General features: G+C 34.6%; 1 protein-coding gene across 1 annotated transcript; it reads left to right on the forward strand.

The window, feature by feature from the left end:
- Nucleotides 1-2321: 2321 nt before the first annotated feature.
- Nucleotides 2322-12227, forward strand: LOC112019920 (uncharacterized). Its single transcript, XM_024052464.2, has 6 exons — nt 2322-2425; nt 2537-2699; nt 3393-3486; nt 4194-4393; nt 6185-6296; nt 11853-12227. The coding sequence occupies exons 1-6, from the start codon at nt 2366-2368 to the stop codon at nt 11959-11961; spliced, it is 738 nt and encodes a 245-aa protein (XP_023908232.2). The 5' UTR covers nt 2322-2365; the 3' UTR covers nt 11962-12227.
- Nucleotides 12228-12496: the final 269 nt, after the last annotated feature.

The following is a 12496-nucleotide window of genomic DNA, read 5'->3' on the forward strand; positions in this document are numbered from 1 at the left end:
TACTAAAAAAAAATTTATATATAATTTTATTAGTATGCCTTTATTTGTATATTGATTGATTGATTTTTTTACGCATGCTCTGTAATTGTTGCTTAGTGGTATAATTTGAATAATTGAGTATGAAGTTGTATCTTAATCTCTTTTGCATCTTTAGTATACAAATATACAATGTTTACATAAATGATGAAATGACCGATGATGATTAGGACGATGGTCATAAGAACCCTACAATTAAAAAAATTAAATGTTCACTTCACCTTAATATTAATCTTGCTTTTGGATTTTTTATTTTAGTTAACTAGTTTCCATTTAATAACTTATTTTGGATTTTAAACTTGGAACTTGAAACTTAAATTTTGGAAAATATTTTCATATTGTTGATAAATATTTTGATATTTGATTGCTAATTAAACATTTATTGAAACTTTTTAGATATATTAGGTCAAAACTTAAATATATTTGTTTCGTTATAGACATAGCGATATATGACATGTAAATTATATCATATAATGCAGATATTTTTTTTCTTTTTCTTTTTTTATGGATAAATTCATGGTTTACGTGATTATTTAACATACAAAATCATTATCAATGTGTCTTTTTGTTTTAAATATGAAAATATGTAAGATCTTATAATTCACGATCCGATTTTACGATCCATGATCTTACCTACTACTCACGATCTTACGTAGAATCTCGATTTTGACAACTTTGTGTAAAACAATAAACAATAAAGCATATAATATAAAATATGGCGACCAAGTGCAAAACTGGTGGAGAACTTACAAAGGAAAAACCATTAGGGGGGTTTCCAAACCTCGAGAAAGAGTTCATTAAATAGAATTGAAGTTGATAAACTAAGATCATCCCTTATCTCCGGACTCTACACTCATTAGACTACTTACTGACATGATTCTACAATCATATACAAGTTGTTTGGACTCTTCTATTTTGAACACCTTCCACAAACTGCATATGTGGCTCTAATGACCATCTTGAAGATTTTATCTCCATAGCAACACACTTGGATAGAGGCTTCAACTTTGACTTGCACTATGGCAGCAACAACACTGTAAAAGATAATACTCTTCTCTTTGAACTCAAAAGTTGATTTTTTTTTTTTTTTTTTTTTTTTTTTTTTTTTTTTTAATGTCGTTGAAGTATACTACAAAGTCTCTCTATACCTTGAAATTTGAATAAGTCATGCATAATAGGATCTTATATAGTTTTTTTGCATGTAGTGAATAAATTCTGATGTAACAGTCAACTGATTTAATACACATCAATTTTATTACTTATAAAAAATTGTGGGAGATATAAGTAGGGTTGGCAATATTAGTTAACCAATGTCTCACAATTATCTGGGACCCTTGCATCTTGTGTTGTAGCCAAGTTCATCCTATAAGTAGTAAGCTAAATGACAGTAAGTATTGTGTTCTTCAAACTAAGGTTTTGAAATTTGTTATTTTTGACTTCTTGTCATCATTATTATTTTGTTAGGGGAAGAAAAAAAACTTAAAAACCAACGAATTCCTTTCAAGACTCTTTGAGCCTTGACTATGATCTTAAAGAATGCACAACTTGTAAGGTGAACAAAACCCCTGATCGCAACATTTTATTATTCTATATTCACTTCACAACAACAATAAGAAAAAAAGACTTATTATTAGATTAAATTGTAAATTACATTTCTAAAATTTTGTGTTATTTGATTTTGTCCTTTAAAGTTTCAAAATTTTGAATTAATCCCTAACATTACCTATCGTTTTGATTGAAAGTCATTTTGTCCATGCCCATGTTGAGGTAGTAGTTAAGTGCCATCTCAGTACAAATAATTGAATAAAAATTCAACTTTTTTATTAAGTTTGACAAAATAACTCCAACCCCTAACGTAACCAAACTAATATTATAAATTGAGATTTGGATTCTTTTCATTTCAAAGTGAAATGGAGGTGTTCATTTAAAGGTCATGATTCAAAGTGAAATAAATTTCAGATTTAGATTTTGCTAACTCATTTAAATTTTCAACTATAATAAAAATTTAACTGTGATTAAACTAAACTAAATTTAATGAATTAGCAAAATATAGCCCTTAGATTTATTCCACTTTGAATTATGCCTTTAAAAATTAAAAATAGTTTCACTTGAAAACTTGATTTGTGGCCAATGCGTGAAGATTATTTACTCCGAGGGTAGTTCAAGTTGGATGAAAAAAGCCCAAACCAACCCAACCGAAGGCCCAAACCCACAGGCCCATATATGAGCGTTGAAAACTCTCGTCAATATAAAAGGCGGGAACTTCAAAAATAACCATTATTCATTAGGAGGTGTAGTAGTAGGTGTTCAAGCTTTTCGCAGAGAGAAAATGGAGGATTCGGGAGCGATTTTGTGCCAGATATCTTCCCTGAAGGACATGCTCGACCAGGTATATTCCTTCGCTTCTGTTTCTACTGATTGCTAGGGCTCCATTTGCTACTTCCTTAGCAACAATCGATTTGTTTTGTCCTGTCCTGATCGATCTTCTGGTCTGTGTTAGGTGAACGATGAAATTGAGGCCAACATTCAGATCACGCGCGAGATTGAGTCGGAGATCGTCAAATGCTCCGAGATCGAGACCGCTTTGGCTCTCAGAGAATCGGAACTAACAAAGACGCTTTACGTTTCGCACTTTGAAATCAATGGATTCGCCATCGTCACTGGTATCTAAGCTTTATGAAATTAACTTATTAAATAATTCATATCCATGAGTTTTTTTTTTGCTTCGAAGCTATTGCAACTTTGATTTTTGGAAAAAAAAAAAAAAAACACTCATAACTTGTATTTGATGTTTTAGTATTTTGTTGTCATGTGAGTTGTGCAAATGCACTCATTTACAATAAGTCTCGATTCACTATAAAATTTCACAATGTAATGTCAGTAATGGACTTAGATAAGAACTAGGAAGAACTAATCAACTCGACTGTCGGTGGAAAAATGTTGTCTATAGCATTACTTTTTAAGTGCTATTAGAATTATGATTAAATGATTAAATTTACCACTTCCTAATAGTTTAAACTTTTGGGTGATTTGGTAATTTGACATAGTATCAGAGTCGGAGATCTTGAGTTTAATCCCGATTCCACTCTACTTTCTATTTAAAATATTAAAAATCCTACGTGTTTGGGCCCACTTATTAAGGGGGAGTTTAGGCCTGAAGAGAGTGAGAATTATGATTAAATTCACCATTTTCTAATACCTTAAGTTTTTGGGAGATTTGGTAATTTGATGAGTGTGTTTCATCACATTCAAGGATTTTGATTCTTGTGCATGTTGTTCCATGTTTGTATGTCTTTGATGGACACTTGTTACTCTTTCAACTCTTCAAATTCATGTTTCCCTTTTTTGGCAAATAGCTAATTCAAGGGCCTCACTGAATTGCTTGGAGAAGGATTTATGTTGTGCAAGAATGAAGCAAGATGAGATGCTGAGAAGAATCAATGACAAGCGGTATTGACCAAATTGTTTGTAAGTGTTAATGTGGAATCTCTGTTCCCTATATATAATGAATACTATATATAGAGAAGCCTCAATTTTCACCATCTCACCTGTTTTTTTGATGAAAGAGTTCCTGTCAAACCTGATATTTGCAAATGATCTGTTTTTTTTCCTTTTCTAAAAGTGCTTTCTACGTCCACATGACAATGTATGTGTGGTCAGGTTGGTCAGCAAGTTGATGCATGTAGCCGTAGGCACCGCCGGGGAGGGGGGGGGGGGGGGGAGGGGGGGGGGGGGAATTGTGGATGAGTTATCTTACATTTACTGCTTGCTTTGGGCCTTTTCTTTGGCTTTATTTATTTATTTATTTTTCTATTTTTCTATGTCATACTGATTTTAAGAATCTAGTACAACATGTTGATGTGGCCATTGACATTGTTTAATATCACAGAGAAATCATGAAATTCACAAGTGTATATTTATACATGAAATTAAGGTTCCAAATGGACTCTCACAAGGCTATGCAGTGATTTTATGTTTTCATATTATTATCCTATACTGCAGAGTCCATCCTAATTGCATCTAAAGCTTCTTATAAATACTTGTCTTAATCTAATATGTAAAAGTACCAGTGGAAGTCGCATTAGAAACTTCAATCTCTAAGTTTGATTTAACTGTTATGTAGCATAGAAACTGATGACTGAGCTGTTTCTGTACAGGGAAGGATTTACCACACTGTGCCTAGAATTCCAGAGGGACATTGACATAGGAAAAAATGATGAATTGAGGGCTTTGCTGTCAGAGAAAGATCTTCTTGAAAATGAAATCCATCTCTTGGATAAGAAAAATAATGCCTTGAAAAATTCAATGTTGGCATTTGTGGAAGAAATTCTTGAAGATCTTCATAAATCTAACTCTGGTAATATTCACTATTATTGTTTCATTAATTTCTTTTCGTTCAAAGGCATGGTTACATAAATTTCTTTACCTACATATCTTTGCTTTTTCTTTTTGTTATTATTCTTGAACTTACTATGTCCTTATATGATGTAATTTTTTTTTTTTTGGTTAGTATGACTTTACTGCACATTTGTTATTACTGAATATCTATTTGTGTGTGTATGAGTGTATTGTTTCTTTTTATATTGATTACACAAATATAATAGTTCTAACTGTATTTTACATCTGTATTTTTATGGCCAACACATCCAATGAGTTTGTAATAAGTTAGTATTTGACTGATGTGGAGATTTAGTTTAAAAAGTAAAGGATAAGAATGTACTTTTAACGCACCCAGCTTATTTTTTTTTATGTCATTAATATAATACAAGGATAAAACGAAATTACAGGTTTTGTAGCTCCACTTGTATATAAAGGGACAAGTTCTTTTTCTTGGATGTTGCTGTTAGAGTATTGGGTTTATGTTGATGTAATGGCCTAAGAGGCCCAGTTATGTTGTAAGCCGATATTAGGCTAACCCTAGCTTCTAGGTTCTATATGTACCTGTTAAGGGTTCGCTGTAATTGATGATTGAGTATACTTTAAAGATGTAACCGCTGGGGCTTTATTTTGTGGATGTAGGCTATTGGGTGAACCATGTAATCTCTTGTATTCCTCTCTCTCTTTTGCTTCCGCTTCTCTATATTATTTTATTCCCGTCTTTAACAATTGCAAATAAATTAAGGTGGTTATAGTGACAATCTGGAATTATATTACTTTTTCTTGTTACACAAGCTGAAAACTGCTCCTCTCTCTCTCTCTCTCTCTCTCTCTCGCGGGTACATTCTGTGGATTGATGAGACAAGGTGTTAAAGCTAAAGAGTTGTTTAGGTTTTTGAATTTCAAAATTAAGTTGCAAAAGAAAATAAGAAAGGATTCTGCTGACAAATTACAAATGATGCTGCAACGCTAGTTGAGAACAATGCCCAGTACACACATCAAAATAATAAACATATGCATGCCTAAGTTCAAGTTATCCTTGTAGGCAAGGCTCAATGTGTGTGCTATTGTGGAATTATCAGATGAAAGAGAATCGTTCTTGAGATTCTAAAAACATCTAAACTACTGTTGGTTTATTTTGTCCTGAGAATGATATTCTCCTTATGGACGTAATATGTATGGGAATGATGCTGAAGGCTTGGAATGATTAATTTGGGATTGTAGGCTACAAAATATGGAACTTTTGATGGATATGGTATCATATATGTATGGTTAGTGAAGACTGAAGACAATCATGGTGCCTGTGAGAAGATGTGTTAAGTGCAAGTTGGAGGTGTTAAGTTTCTGTAGATGCTGCTGTTAATTTGATACAGCAGACAAAGTATAAGTAAATTGAATATGTCATAACTGGATGATTTTTTGTCCTTCCTAGTAGGCTAACTCTTTAATGTTGGAAATGCATGTGTGAAGTATAACATGTCTCTCATGCTTGATTTTGGCTTCAGTTGGATTTTATTCTAATATTCTCAATTCAGCTCTTAGTAATGTAACCATAGAATTTAAGTTAGGAGCTCAATTTTTGCCCATTGGTCACCGTCCTGAGATTGCTTCGAGTATGGATATAAATGTTGCTATAAATTTTATTTACCAAATAAATTATTTAGATCACAAGATAGTGACAGATTGGATAAAATTTTAATCTCAAACTTGCCAATCTTTCTAGTACTTTGCCAGTGATTCTCTGATATGTCCCACACTGGTGCTAATGCAGCTTTACAAGTTGAGATAGAGACTGGGAATCAGGAAAATGAGAAATTGCTTAAGGATATTGATGATTTGCAGAAACTGTTGCTTTCAACTGTCATGGCTGATGATGATCATTGGTAAGTGTTTGTCTTTGATTAATTGATTGACTTGCTGGGCCTCCCACCCCCTGAGGTTGTGTCATGTCATTTTTGTTGGAAACCTTTTGTTGTTAACAAATTATCATGGAACAATTTCTTTTGGGAAAATTATACTAACATCACTGTGGTATAGCGAAACTAGATTCATTATATCCAATTTTTCCAAAAATGACACTACCCCCAAATTTCCAAAATAATTAATGCTCTGCTGCCTTGACCCCCTTTCTGGTCTAATGGAGTTTGTTACCTTATCAAAAGATCACTTAGACAATGTCAACATCCTCTCTGAGAATTCCTTATCAGAAGCACAGTCCTCCTCACCCCCAGCTGGCTCAAATGAATCCTCACCAAATCCAGGCAACAGATTCCCAAAATCACTCCAAAGCTCATGATCTGCCTCATAACTTTCGCTTAAACAAAACTTGGCCAAATTTTGAGGAACTGTGCATGAACTGTTAATGTGGAAATAATTTTGTAGAAATGTAAACGTGCAATCTTGAATTTCTATATAAACACATACCTCTGCTGATGCAATGACATATCAAAGCGTTAGTCTAAAAACTGAATTTGTTACTTCCATTCATGGTATCAAAGCCCCATCAGGAAAATTCTTCTCACTCATGGTTTCATCCTCTATTCCCTCAACCATATACCTGCTTACCATCAAATTAGATTGTGATAACTACCTGCTCTGGAAGAGTCAGTGGGTCCTAATCCTCAGAGCCAATAAAATGATGTGCTAAGTTGATGGCTCCATTCCTTGTCCTTCAAAATTTCTCATTGATAAAGCCAATCAATCAATTCAGAATGGACCAAACAAGTGGGAAATGATTTGCTTGCCCTCCTTTGGATAAATGCCTTAATACATATGTATTGTAAGGCTGCAACTTGTGGTTAGATAGCAAACCTTGTGTGAGGTTTGGCTTCGCCTTGAGTCATGGCACCATATCAATCTTATTCAAAACTCTTGCAACTGAAACAACAGTTTCAATTGACCCGCATAGAAGGAATGTACATTCCTAAGTTCTAGGACAAAATGAAAAGTATTGTTGACTCCCATGGCATTATTGGCCAACCAATCTCAGACTTTGATCTCTGTAATCAAGTCTTGAATGGCCTTCTCAAAAAAAAGTCTTGAATGGCCTTGAATCAGAGTTTGATCCCATTCACACCTTGGTTATTATCTGAGAAGAGCCTATCATGTTCGACTAGCTCTTTGGTCAACTCCTCACCTATGAGCTCTGTTTAAAGTCCCATCACTCATTCATGATGGGAAAACCATCCACTGCTCTCTTCACAAACACTACAACTCGGAATAACTACCAAAACCTAGGCAGAGAACAAATCAAAGGACATGATCATGGCTGTGCCTAAGGTAACAACTATGGTGGCCACAACAACACAACTAATTATGGCAAAGCATCAAAGCATGCTTCATCCACATGCCACACCAAAACACTTGATACCAAAAGCACTTCAGTCCCCCATCATACCAACTGAACCAAGCTCCTATACACAAGTGGCAAAGGTCAAAGAATGGTGTGGTGCAATGGCATTGGAGTTTGAAGCTTTACAAAACCAAGGCACATGGTCCCTGGGCCCTCTACCAAAAGGAAAACATGCTGTTAGCAATAAATGAGTAAAATGACAGTGTTGGGTAAAAAAAAAAGTTGATGGCACAATAGAAAGATACAAAGCCCGTTTAGTAGTAACGGCTTTGACCAACAATCGGGAATGGATTACTCAAATACCTTCAGGCTTCAGCCCTGTTGTTAAAAATGTGACAATCAGAAAAATCCTAACAATTGCAATTCAAAATGGGTGGCACATTCAACAACTTGATGTGCACAATGTATTCCTCCCTGGCATTTTGAAAAGAGGAGGTATACATATCACCACCTCAACGTTTTGTTGATCCTAATTACTCTATGTATGTGTGCAAGTTAAATAAATCTACCTGTGGCCTCAAAAAATCACCAAGACTAATTTACTTGCCTAACAGATTACCTTCAAGGCCTCGACTTCACTGGCTTAACTGCAAATCCTTCATTGTTCATCAGTAACACGACTGGCTCTGTAATCTTTACATTAACGATTTTCTCATGATAGGAAATCCAGAATTGAGTCTAACTGATTGTTTAAAGTCCTCAATCATCCATTCACAATGAAAGATCTCAGTCCACTGCATTACTTTTTGGGAATTGAAACTCACAGGTTGTCCACCATTCTTCAATTTAGCCAATTAAAGTACATCTTGTAGCTCATCCAATGAACCAAGATGGATGATGCAAAACCAATTAAAACACTGGTACTTTCAGGATGCAACTCTCCAAGCATGGTGTTGAAGAGATAACTGATCCAAGTGAATACAAAATCTCATTGGAGCATTGCAATATGTTACAATCACAAGGCCAGACAACATATTTGCTGTAAATTAGGTTTGTCAGTACATGCACTCCCCTCGCTCACACCATCTCATAGCTATTAAAAGAGTTCTTTGATACCTAAAGGGAACCTTTCACATGGGACTCAGAAAAATATAATGCTGCACTGCCCTAACAACTTACTCTAATGTTAATTGTGCTGGTGATCTAGATGATTGACAGTAGGCTACGCAATATTTCTTGGTAATAACCTAATCTGATGAAGGAAAAAAAAACCGACAGTGACCAGATCAACCACAGAATCTGAATATTGCTTACTAGCAATCACTGTAACTGAGCTGTCTATCACGGATTAAAATGCTTCTACAAGACCTAGGAGTCTTTCTACCTCACCATGCCAAAACCAAACATGTCGAGCTAGACCATCATTACATTTGGGAAAAAGTCATCAAAGAATTGATATAGTAGTTTGGTCTGTTTGGTCCATTGATCAAATCAATGACATTTTTATTAAAGGACTTTCATCAACAAGTTTTCAGCCTTTATTGTTCAAGCTTGACATCACAGAAGTGTCCCTCGACTTGCCTTTTTTTTCTTTTTTCTTTTTTTTTGGGGGGGGGGGGGGGGGGGGTGTTATCATATCAGAAGAAGACCACTCAAACAATGTCGAAACCCTTTATCAGATAAGAAGAAGATCACTCAGGCAATGTCAAGACCCTCTGTTCAAAAATGTAGTCCTCACATCAAGCCGGTCAAACGAGTCCTCACCAAAGCTGACAAACAGATTTTCTAAATCACTCCACAGCTCATGATCCATCCTATAATTTTTGCTCAAACAGAACCTGACCAAGTTTTGAAGAATTGTGCATGAACTGTAAATAATGAAATGATGTTGTAGAAAGTAGATGTGCAGACTTAAATTTATATATAAACACATGCCCTCTGCTCATGCAATGACATAGCAGAGCATCATTCTAAAACCGAGTATGTTATTTCCTTTCAGAGTTAACATTGAACACAGAAGGAATATTCCCAATAAAACAAAATTCTAATAATCCAAATAGACATATCTTGTAATCAAACACTCCACCACCCTGAACCAAACATTACACAACTCCTTTGCTTTTTTCTTTTCTTCTTTTACTTGGCATTCAAGCAAAGCAATGGATTAACAACTAAAAATCTATGCCCTGTTTGAATTGTACTAATAGTCAGAAAAATCCAAATCCCCCCCCCCCCCTCTCTCTTCCAAAGACTTCTCAGCTACCAAACAAAGAATAAAGCTTGTCATATACAAATATAGAGATAGAACTCCGATCCACTCAATACATAAGAGCATAGAATTACACAATGCCAATATGATGAAATTCGATTAATTAGCCATTAAATTTTTTGGCTTTGCATTTTGGCATACAAGGAGAAATATATATTATCTTCAAACCATGCGTTTTTGTGGTTTTGGGTTCTTGTAAATTACAACTTATAATGGATAAACTGAAACTGGTATGTTCTATCATCTATGTCATGGAGGATTGATGAGGAAGAAGAAGAAAAATAAAAGATAGAAAATGGTTGGGGAAGTGTTTGGTTACAGGGGTGGAGTGCTTGAACATGGAAAATGAATATTCCTTATTCCATGTCCAATGTTAACCCCATCTAATAAGGGAGTCAAGGGTGTGGAGTGTATATTTTGGGAATTCGGGAGGCATTTTCATTTTTTTAAGAAAATTGGATATAGCAAGTCTAATTTTTTCGGAGTTGTCATACTGTGTTAGTGTAATTTGTCATTTTTAATATAATCAATACAAGCACATTTTACATACTCGGGGTAATTTGTTGGCTAGCATTAGTGAGAAAAAGAATATAATAAGCTGACATGTGTTTAAAATAATATTGCAAACTAGCATCTCGAGTTTTATAGGCTCGATTTCCATCAAAAATCAAGGCTCAAAGACTCGATTTCAACTTGCTGATTTGGAAGTATAATGCCACATGGATCTTGAGTCTTATAAACTCGAGTTCTATAAAGCAAAACCGAGACTTTAAGACTCGATTTTCGTTGTGCAAATTCCTTAAACTAATCTTTGAAGTATAATGCCACATGGATCTTGAGTCTTATAGACTCGAGTTGTAAAAAGCAAAACTGAGTTTTTAAGACTCGATTTTTGTCAGGAAAAATTTTATAAACATAGATCGTGCTCCTTAGTAACTCATTGCACACTCTCTCACCCATAACACTCCTAGCCTCTAACACTTTTCACACTCCTCAGTAACTCAATACCTTACTCACCCATAACACCCACACTTCTCACACCACATTGCCTCTTTCTGTCACTGCTCCTCCCTCTCAACAAATTTACATATCAGGCAAGGGTTTGGATTTTATTGTCATTGCAGTTGGGTATTATTTGTTGTTGGGTGTGGATTAAAGACCTTGACTATTTATTTGGTAGATATTTAACATAACTTAGCTAAGATACGATGATATTGTGAATATATTCAACTTTGTTTTGTTAGTGTAAATATTTTGACTATTTATTTGCACGGTTTTTGTTAGAAAAATTTATTCATCATTTCTAGGCTCTTATCAAGAATGTGTTTTTATCAAGATCTTACAAGGATTTAGGCCTTTTTTTTTTTTTTTTTTTTGGTTATTGGGTACGAAATGGGTAATGAAATATATCAAGATCTAACAAGGATTTTGGCTTTTTTTTTTTTTTTTTTTGGTACAAAATGGGTAGTGAAATTCATGTCCTTTGAATGAATTGTAATGAAATAGATATGTAATTCATGCCCTTTGAATGTGTAATAAAATGACTTTTTTTGTATTGGGTATGAAATGGGTATGAAAATGTTATGGGTATGTAACTAGATAAAATGTTGTATACTTTTACAAGGATTTTTTTTTTGGTATTGGGTATGAAATGGATAGTCTTAGCATGACCAAAAAAGAATTTGGATATGAAATGGGTAGTGTTATCATAACTAATTTGAAGACATTTATTTGTCTAACGTATGAATGTGTAATGAAATTCATGCATTTTGAATGAATTGGAATTTGTACTTTGTGTAGAGAAAATGTTGTATACTTTGACTAGATAAAATGTTTTCTAACTAACATAGTATACTTTGATGTTTCTTGGAAAATCAGTAGGTTGGATGATACGGGCACGGGCTTCAACGAAGTGTTAGGCCTGAAAAAGAATCAACAAAAGTCAGAGGAGACCGGGGTCACCGGCCACAAACCCTCCAATGATTAAGTTAGTCTCTTTCTTAAGGAATCTCAAGTTCCAAGACTCTGGGAATATTGTTTTTAAAATGGACTTACCTTCTTTCATTGGAGTGAAAGTGTTTATATAGTGTTGATGTAAACGGTTATTCATCTCATAACTCCCCCCTATTATTTAGGGATCGATTAGATTTGGAGTTAACTCCTGTAACGGTCATGACAGTTATATTTTTGACTTTAGTTTCCATAACTGTCATTGGGAACGATTCATAACAAAGAGGCTTAATGTTCTTGTCATAGGCTATGTAGAGCTCGTTCGTCCAAATGCTTTCAAGGATGGACGAGCTTTCCAAGGGAGCCTTGGACGAATGCTATGCTCGCACTTGGTTCGCCCTTGCTAGTCTTTCCTTGGACAATTCTAATAGATAAGTATGGACAGACGAGGCTATTGGGGATGTATGTTTTACATCCTATCCTTCTATTCTTTTATTATGGACAATCCATATGGACGGTATATGACTTGTGTGTTTTCATTACACCATCATACTTGATGTCGCGGAAGCCTG

The sequence above is a fragment of the Quercus suber genome, unplaced genomic scaffold (assembly GCF_002906115.3).
Source record: "Quercus suber isolate HL8 unplaced genomic scaffold, Cork oak 2.0 scaffold_669, whole genome shotgun sequence".
NCBI classification, from domain to species: Eukaryota; Viridiplantae; Streptophyta; class Magnoliopsida; order Fagales; family Fagaceae; genus Quercus; species Quercus suber.

What these genes read in the sequence shown, in the direction of transcription:
- LOC112019920 (XM_024052464.2), top strand. Translation starts at nt 2,366, where the DNA reads ATGGAGGATTCGGGAGCGATTTTGTGCCAGATATCTTCCCTGAAGGAC. An exon ending in TGAAGGACATGCTCGACCAG is followed by an intron (nt 2,426 to 2,536) that starts GTATATTCCTTC and finishes GGTCTGTGTTAG; the next exon opens with GTGAACGATGAAATTGAGGC. An exon ending in AGAAGAATCAATGACAAGCG is followed by an intron (nt 3,487 to 4,193) that starts GTATTGACCAAA and finishes GTTTCTGTACAG; the next exon opens with GGAAGGATTTACCACACTGT.